Source organism: Belonocnema kinseyi, chromosome 8, assembly GCF_010883055.1.
Source record: "Belonocnema kinseyi isolate 2016_QV_RU_SX_M_011 chromosome 8, B_treatae_v1, whole genome shotgun sequence".
Taxonomy (NCBI): Eukaryota; Metazoa; Arthropoda; class Insecta; order Hymenoptera; family Cynipidae; genus Belonocnema; species Belonocnema kinseyi.
In genome coordinates this window covers 85980421-85990242 of record NC_046664.1, presented here as the reverse complement: position 1 = coordinate 85990242, position 9822 = coordinate 85980421, and the positions used below count along the sequence as shown (strand labels likewise).

General features: G+C 41.2%; 2 protein-coding genes across 2 annotated transcripts; both read right to left on the bottom strand.

Moving 5' to 3' along the window:
* Nucleotides 1-2774: 2774 nt before the first annotated feature.
* Nucleotides 2775-3587, bottom strand: LOC117178584. Its single transcript, XM_033370011.1, has one exon. It carries the CDS (start codon nt 3585-3587, stop codon nt 2775-2777), a length of 813 nt encoding a protein of 270 aa, XP_033225902.1.
* A 126-nt stretch (nt 3588-3713) lies between these two features.
* On the bottom strand, nt 3714-4025 carry LOC117178583. The gene has a single exon (XM_033370010.1). The coding sequence runs from the start codon at nt 4023-4025 to the stop codon at nt 3714-3716; it is 312 nt and encodes a 103-aa protein (XP_033225901.1).
* Nucleotides 4026-9822: the final 5797 nt, after the last annotated feature.

The following is a 9822-nucleotide window of genomic DNA, read 5'->3' as shown; positions in this document are numbered from 1 at the left end:
ACTCGAGCCTAACCTAGAAATAAATCTAACCTAGCCTAACCTAACCTAACCTTACGAAACACAATTAAACTGATTGTGTTGTCCCGTTGTGTTTGCGGTACCATTTGAATCAGCTTGGGATTAACCTGCAAAGAGGTCAAACCTATCCTAACCTAAAAAAACCTGACCTAACCTAACCTGAATTAACTTCACGTAACACAATTAAACTCATTGTGCTGTCCCGTTGTGTTTGCGGTACCGTTTCATGCAGCTCCGGCTTAACCTACATAGATTTACTGAGTTTTCAAAAAATAATTTCGATAAGAAAAATAGCGAATATCATAATCTCGAAAACGTATTTTAGAAATTAAAATTTTTAATATGAAATTGACAGAAACCTGAGATGGATAGCAAACCATGAAATCATTATTCTTAATTTTTTATCAAGTTTCGTTTGAGAAAGCTCCTCCAATGTTTCTACCGTTTTCTGATCGAGCTGAAAGGTTATGTTTCACAGAATTTTTTAATAGAAGTTAACTTTCTATTTTCAGTTTATTTATTTACTATGGGATTGAAACTTTTAGGAATTCTTTCTCATGAAATTTATACACTAAGGTATTATTTTTAAATTTTGGTTTCAACAAATTTAACAATCATTTAACAATCATAATGAGTACAATTTATAAAATATTTCATCTAAATACACTCAAAATTATTATACTGAGTTACAGAGATATCAAATTATATAATGTTATTCGTACAATAATATTATTAGTTCATTTAACAAACATTTGTTTCATCAAAAATCAATTTTATCATTGCAAGTGATTAAATATTAAGCCTATCCATTAACAAAATGTTTAAAGCAACAAATCACTCGAGAAACAGGGTCCAGATATATCTCATACAGTCCTGAGTTGTCAAGCGACGCCGCTTTGTCTAAATCTGTTCCAAATATTGTATAATGTAAGTTAGTCGTGGGGTTTAGTTGTTAGGAATAAAACAATAGTAAATAGTAGGTAAGTTAGGTTTGAATATCGCCGCAGCGATTCTGATTTTTCATAGCGATTAGGCGTGCGATTATGTATGTAGTGAATAAATTAAGTATATAATAATCAAAATAATAATTGTACGCGTGTTTCCGTATTTAAATCTATTTAATTTGTGTATTTAGTTTTTCCTTCTAAAGGCTAAATCTTTTGGTGGAGTGAGTTATTATTCATTTACTCGTTTGAGATTCTCATATGCTTTGTATGAAACTTCAAAAGATATTTTCACTCTTTTGAATAAAATGTTTTACTATAGTTTTAACTTCGCTTATCAACTTTGACATAGTGAATTTTTAATTCTTGCAAGTTTTATAAAAGTTAATGCAACATCCTTCCCATTTCTTCGAACGAAAATATTAATTTTGCCGGCTGAAATCCACTATATGAACTTTTGATACGCAACACCTTTTTTCCCTATTCTGGAACGATACTATACTTAATTCTCATTCATTTTTATCATTTATTCTAACAGAAAGTCTCTTAGTGTATTGATTAACTCCCTTTGAAAGATGTGAAAAACAAAGACCTGATTGAAGCTAAAGGCATAGGTGATAGGGACAATGTACATCAAGTACTGCATCCACTTGAACCACAACCGGACATTAATAACGCTGACGTTAACAGCACAATCCCAGAAAAACTACAGCACTTTGAAAGGAATTTTGGTCACGATTTACTTCATGGTTCGCAACCAGCTGCATGAACGGCTCGTTTGAAGGGTCTATTGTTCCCGTCACTAGTATGAAAAAATCAGCGGGTATTAAAGAAAGTCCTTTTTTTTATTAAAATAAATAGATAAATTGAAAAAAATGTATTTGTATCTGACACGTCACTTCGGAATGATTAAGTAGCTTACAGCAATTAGAATTTTCGGCTAATTTTTTTAACTGTATCTTCTTTTTCTTAAATTTAATTCGTTTAAAAAATTATATAAGAGGGTTGTTTGAGTTTTAAAGGTGTTTAACAGGATAGCCTCGTGCAGGGAGAGAGATTCACTTTTGGTTTTACTGTAATTTATTACTCACAACTTGCAACAGGAAATCACAATCGCTAACTGCCTTTCCCTCTCTCTCGCAGCTGTTCTCGACTTCAGATCGCAGCGTCGTCTCTAGGCCGCTTCGCACAAGAACAGTGCGCGGTGAGTTTGCTGAATGCTCGTACATTATTCAACACCGCCCGCCTCGTTCCGTGAACTATCTTCATTGCTGATTCCGCTCACCTCGGCTTGGATAAGAAGGTGATGAAACTTCAGAAGCCGTTCGTCGTGACGGCTAAGTTGAAGGCCAGTTCGTCGGTGGCACCGAAACAGGCTCTTCTATGATGGGTAGAACTGTCAATTTCACGATAGGTCGGACATAAACACCGTGTTCGATTTTCACTGTAGCCGTTCTCACCAAGCCGTCGCGGCCGGGATGGACTGCTATAACGCGCACCAGAGGCCAGCTTTCATTCGCACGTAGAAGCGAGGGGTCTAAAATTAACATCAAGCTGCCAACTTGAATATTGTCTCGGGAATGGATCCATTTGTATCTCTGCTGCAGAGTGTTCAAGTATTCACGGCTACATTGCTGCCAAAATTTGGCTCGCTTTGTTTTCACTAGCTGCCAACGCTGGTGATGGTCCATACGCTCCTTGTGGATTGGCAGTTTGGGAACGGTTAGCAAGGAATCACCCAATAGTAAGTGACCGGGAGTGCAAACACGAAGATCGTCGATGTCGCCCGAGATCGGTCCAAGGGGTCGAGAGTTAAGCACTAGCTCGATGCTTACCAATAGAGCTGTAAATTCTTCGTAGGTGAGATTTTTTGATCCGACTGTCTTCTTCAGATGAGTCTTGAATGACGACACAGCGGCCTCCCACAATCCCCCGAAATGTGACGCCGATGAAACGTGTCACAGCGTCCATAAGACTCTCGGTCGAGAAATCTCCAACTGGCTCGAGATGAATGTTCTTCAAAGCCATGCAGACAAAGGCGGCAACGTAGATCTTTGTGGTGCGTACTCCTCGGCCTTTTTTAGGCAATACATGAAATGGCCAAGCATACTCGACTCCTGTTCGAGCTAAGGCTCGAGAGGGCGTGACTCGTCCTGGGGGTAGATTCGCCATCAACTGCGTCAGAGGAGACGATCGGTTTCGAACACAGACAACACATTTTAATATAAAATGCCGGATTCTGCACTTTCCTCCGTTGACCCATGCCCGCTGAAGTACGTAGGAGTACGTTGAACGAAAGCCTACGTGAAGAGAGCGGGCGTGAGCCCATACAATTATGAGTTCGGCGAGATGACAAGCTTCGTCCAAAATTGGAGGGTGTTTTACATGATAAGGTAACGAGGAGTGCTCGACTCGGCCTCCAACTCTCAGAACTCCACTCGGATAAACAAGGGGGCTAAGCGATCTTAGCGGACCTTTCGGTAGAGGGTTTGATCTTCCGTCTAGTTGCATCTGTTTTAAGAAATTAATCTCGCTATTGAAGGTTTCTCTCTGAGCGTACCTGATGCAGGACTTCAGCCGTGTCAAGAGTCTCAGGAGTCGACCGAGATCGGAGAAGTTTGTCATATGATCTGATTTTTGTTGATTGGCGGTGCTCGCCAAGGCGATGGATTAGTAGTTTTCACCAAAACTGTGAATCTGTCCGTCCCGCTGATCTAATCGCCATTGCGATGAAGGCCTCGCTAGCCACGTTCAACCACTAAACCAACAGCTTTCGTGTAGAAGTTGCCTTACATTCACGCCGCGAGAAGCGACGTCAGCCGGATTCAACTCAGATGGAACATATCGCCAGATCATCGACGGGCAAAGCTCTTGAATTTGGTGGACGTAACTGTCCACGATTGAGTTGCCAGTCGGTTCCTTCGAGCGGATCCAGTGCAAAACAATCTGTGAATCAGACCAAGCACAGCACAGATGTGGCGGTATCTCGAGCTCAGTACAGACTCTGTGTAGTAGTTGTGCAGCGATTAAAGTAGCTCCTAGTTCGAGACAAGGGATCGTCATTCGTGGCAATCTTTTCTCCGAAGGTCGCAGGCTACGGATTGCGCCAATTTGGTTTTTGTCACTAGAAAATTTACGACGCTAGTGTCATCAGTTGTTGATGTTTGTGAGTAGACCACCGAAGCCATGGCTCGTCTGCTTGCATCCGAAAAAGTGTGAATCGCTGTGTTGTTTGGTTGCGGACCTGTGGAAATCCATCTGGGAAGGGAGATATTGTCGAAGGCGGTAAAGCTCTCGCATGTAGATTCCTATCTTCGACTCATAGACGATGGCAGCAACTCATCCCAGTCCAAGCCGGCTCTCCATAAGTCTTTAATGAGGAGTTTTATTATTAGCGTAGCCGGGGCAAGCCAACCACATGGATCAAATATTGATGCCAATGACGACAGCATTCTGCGCTTGCTTTGCTGATCTGCAACGGTGCAAGGGCGCCCAAGTCCTAGTGTATCTTCCTGCGAACACCACGCGATCCCCAACTCACGAACAGGATTATCGGCGGAGAGACTAATCCATGTTGGCCGAAGACGGTCGCTCGCATCCAGATTTCGCAGCAGCACATGCTGATTTGATACCCACTTTCTTAAATGGAATCCTCCGGCCTTCGTCAATTTAATGAGATGACCCTGTAGCCGGAGAGCATCTTCCAGCTCATGAGCTCCTGTGAGAATATTGTCGACATATCTGTCCTTTAGCAATGCCTCTATAGCTTCCGGGTAATCCTTCCCTTCGTCGTTGCACAGCTGCTGTATAGTTCGAAGGGAGAGATAAGGAGCGCACGTCGTTCCATAGGTGACTGTTATCAGTTGCATGTGTCGAACTAATTCTTCTTCGTTCGGGCTCCACTCTCATCGAGCCATATTCCTCAGAACATCATTTGAATGTCCGTGGCGAACCCGACTCTACGCGTTCTCCAGCGTAGTAAGACCAACCAAACCTCTATTCGTAGCTTTGGACCACAGTGTAATATGTCGTTGATACTCCATCTCGAAGATGTGTGTCGAGAGGCGTCGAAGACCACTCTCAGACGGTCAGCATCGTCGCCTTGCTGCCGTATGCTTTGGTGTGGAATGTATTTCACGATACAGTCAGTCCGGCGTAGCTCCTCTTCGGTTATAATTCTCATATGACCGAATGTTAGTTAATCGGACATAAACTTTCTATATGCAGCTACGAAGCGATCATCCCTTTTCATTTTTCGATGAAGTCTCGTTAGTGTAGCGCGAGCACTAGTCTCGCTGTTCCCCAGTTTACTGGCTGCGTCGTCCATCAGTGGCATCAGTGACTCACAGGCCTCGTGTAGTTGTGATTTGCGCTGTATGGGAGGCATGTCTTTCATTTCCCAAAATCGTTGAATAGAGTCATTGAGCTTCCGGTGCCATGAGGGTTCGGCAACCTCATTGAGTGACGACAGACATTTGCCTTTGCTTTTGACATGTTTCTTGCTGACACAACCAGAAATGGTCCGACCGACTGCCGTCTTTTGTGCAAGAAGGTCTCCACTTTGCATGCTTCCGGGTTTCATAAGCTTCGGTAGTAGATCAGCTCCCAGCAGTAACTCGATCGATCTGAGGATGCCGAATTGTGGATCAGCAAGTCGCATGTCTTTCAAAACATAAGGTCATCATCGTCAATAGGAGCAGCTGGAGTTGTAATGCCCAGCCGTGGAAAGCATACAGCGGTGTACTCCACCGGTGACGAGCGATCTGTCAGATGAAGATGAAGTTGGGCCGTCTGGATGGATCGCTGAACGACGCCGCCTCCCACGTCGATTATACAGTTGTTGCTTTCTTTGGTAGTCGCCTTCAATCTTTGGATGATCTCTGCTGATACTAGTGAGAGTTCGGAGCAAGCATCCCACAAAGCTCGAGTTTCTATGGGAGGTTGCCCAAAGCTGCCCGCAGATAGCATTCCTGTGGAAAAAACGGCTAGTCAATCTAACCTAGGAGGGTCTCCCTCTATGGGGTAGGTGCTTTCCACTCCAGTTGTTGCTGTAACCCTGGGCATTTTGGCCGAATCTCTGCGTCCTTACCGGATACGTGTCTCTTATAACCAGCCTCATGTAGTAAGGTGTGATGGGACGCTCGATACTGCTGAAATGTTTACTGAGATGGGCATGATCTTACAGTATGCCCCGACCGTAAGCAGTTAAAGCAAAGACGGGCCTGCACAGCTTTATTTCGGCGCTCTCTTGGTTCCTGCTTCATGAATTCTTCGCAGCGACCTGTGTAGTGCTCGGATTTACACTGCGCGCAGCTGGTAGGTACAAAGCGAGTGGCATAAGTTCGTGATCTACGCAAGCCACAGGAAGCTGGTCTAGGTCGAGATAAAGCTACATCATTCGATGAGCATGCACCCGTTGAGCGATAGCGGCTACTCAAAAATTTACTCAATTCTTCAAATGATGGCAGCCTTTGTCCTAACCTGTCCAGGACAGCGCCCCCTTGTACCTCTGATTCCAATCTCTCTAGTTTATCCTCCCATGTGCGTCGAGTGATCGGATCCATGCCCGATGCAGCTATTGATACCAGCCACGCATCCCACTCGTTCACAGGACAGTTGAGCGTCTTCAGCTGATCTCGATGACAACGAAGCGTGTCCAACAGTGTTCGCAGCGTTTTGTCAACTCTTCCCATAATGGTTTAATGCTTCGTAAAGCATTAAGATGACCGTAGACTAACAGCCTTCGATGTTCGAAACGATCCTCGAGAATGCTCCATGCAATACTGTAGTTATCGCCGCTGAACTGGATTGCGTCCAAGGCAGACTGTGCCCCGCCTTTAACCAGAGTTTTTAGGTAGTACAGTTTTTCTACGTTGTTGAGGCTGTCATCATTGTGACTTAATGCCTTGAAAAGGTCGCGAATAGATTCCCATTCCTCTCTCCTTCCAGAAAATTCAGGTACATTGATGCGCGGAAGTCGAGCATGCGACTGAGCGTGTCTCTCCGTTCCTCTGCTGTAGTCCATGGATTGAACGCTTCCTCCTTCCGTGAGTTGAAACCTCACGTTGTAGATTTTTGCCTTCCCCTTGATGTAGTTCCGTTTCACGGAGCCGTAAGTTGTTGCTCGATGGTAGCCGTCTTCCTCGTTTGCTGACATCAAGACCGAATGGTTGCTTTGGAAGTCCATCCAATAAGACTCGAGCATCTGCATACGAACTCAGGCGACTCCCAGGGTTCACTCGACATCAGGCGTTGACAAGATCGTTTCAGTAAATGCATTTATAACCTCGACCAATTCCTTCTGGGTTGCCAGTAGAATTCTTCTGAAATTGAAATACACGTGTTACCTCGACGCTTCGCTTAGCGGAGTAAAATTAATTTGACCATCGTTTATGCACTCGCATTGACACTCGACGTTTTTGTTGCGCAGAGCAGTTACTGTTGCATCAATCGTGATATGTGTTTTGGTGTTAATTTGACATAAACGTACGCAGGTTTGCTGCTCGATGCACCTGAGCGTGCAGAGCTACAGAAAAACCAGAACTCAAACAACAGTCTCGATACGCGTAATAGCGCAGAGATCTAAAAAACAATCTGGATGTTGACTCGTAAAAACATATTTAAAGCCATACTGTGCACTTACTCAGTTAAGGGCAAACGACATCACGACGTTATTACAATTCATAGTTGTTGCAAATAAATTTACAATATTATAAAGTTGAAAGATAAAGAAAATATTGGTGAAGGCAAAATTCTCTTAAATTCTCTGTAAATTCTCAAGTTATCTTAAAATGACGGCCACAGTCACGAAAACGTGACAGGATTTTAAATGCCCGAGAAATTTAGAACTCTAGGCACGTGCGCCTACTTCGTGGGCTCAATGTCTATTTTTAGGTTATGCCTATCATTTTTGTCTTGGGACGTCCATAAAACACATGACTCGGAAAGAGATGGGGGGGGGGGTGAGTAAAAATATCACGGAAAATAAATTGGTGAAGGGGGAGTTAACCCAATCACGTGGCGTTTTTAAATATACATTTATTTTAAAACAAGATTATAAAAAAACAATTTCTGATTAACTAACCTTCTTATTAACAGACCTGCCCAGGTAGGCAAAATTCCCGCTAACGAACACATGTTCAGCGTATACCACTCTGCCGTCCCAAAAGCAAAAGTCGTACCCAGGAAAAAAGAACCGATAAAAATCAAGTCAGTTTGAATTGTGTATCTTTCATTTGCAGATTGAAAGAATGAAAATGCAATGGGTTGGTCATATTTTTAATCGGTAACCTGAGGGCGGTGCTTTAAAACTGCCATTCTACATTCGTTAAAATGCTTAGTAAATAGAATTGAATGAGACTGACTAACCTGAAATAATTCCTGTGGACATTCAACGATTCATTAATGTGCACATGAATGGGTTGAGATTCAATTTAAAATGGAGTTCTTAAAAGATTACAACGAATAGTAAAAATACGATGCACACACAGCAATTTTCAATAAGCGTGAATCTGCCAATTGTATGTCTCCTCAGGTTATGTTTAACTGAGTAGAATATGCAGATTAAAATTGTAAAGAATTAATTCTTTCGAATGACAAGTATGAAGTAATACATTTGATTATGACAATTCTGATTAAACAAAAATTAAAGAAATTCAAGTTAAATAATGTTGTTATATATTATAATTGATGCGACAATTTATTTTCTAAATTTAGTGATTATTTAGTTGTAACTCTTTTTATAATGGTTTTCAATAGATTATTTTGTGCAAGAATTATAAGATTTATACTGAATTAAGCGTCAGTGACATTAAATTTATTCAGTGCACATGCTAATGGCTGCAGGGAGTCCACGTGTTAGAAACGAACTCTGCAATTCTCTAATATCCATTTTCATCACAAACATCCAAATGTTTAGAAATTCAATACATGCACTTTTGTTAAAGGTAATTTCTATAAAATAAAACAAGAGTGATAGTTTCTGTGAATTTAAGATTGATATCAGGTAAATGTAAAGTTTCATATAACCTAGATATTGTAACTTATTTATTTTTCACTTTCAGTGATAACGAGATTTTATAAACGTAAATTAGAAGAAAAAATTCAGTTTTGGATATGTAAAATATATAAATAAAATTTTAACATTCTAATGTGGTGTGATGCAAATATGTGAAAAAAATGTTCGACAAAATCAATTAAAATGCCTGAAAATAAATAGTCTGCGAATAAAAGTAGACTACATGTATGCCAGGATTTTCTTAAAAGTTTCCCATTTAACTAGTTTTTAATAAATAATTTAAACCATTCAAATCAATTTTTTTAATGAACCATTTCATATCGGAACTGAATGGGTATGAAAAAAAGATTACGTGGCCGATTAAAAAAGCCGGTTTCTCATTCGAAACTCATTCTAAGCTATGGGCAAGTATCTGGAATTCCAGTGACAGATACGCTTTTCAGAAGACCTCAAAACCCATTCAAATGCAAGTGAATGGATTTTTGTTTCCTGGGTATCTACACATTTTGTCGAAAATTAGTTTTATGGTAATGGACGTGTTCCTTATGACTTGCAAACTTTTCAGGTATAACTAATTATTAGATTATATGTTACGAAAATGCTTATTTCATGGAAAATATTTACGTACCTTTCAAGGTCAAAAGTTCGCGATCATTTCTAATGTCAGACCTACTAGCGCATGCGCTGCGAGCAGATGCTTTACGTTTGTAGGTTTTAAAGTATATTTTTATCAAAACAACGTGCAAAATAATAGAAGGTTTTCTTGCTTTAGGATTTGTATTTTACATTATTTGTTTGCAAGTAACATATTCCTTTCAAATCTTTTACCATCACTGTTTACAA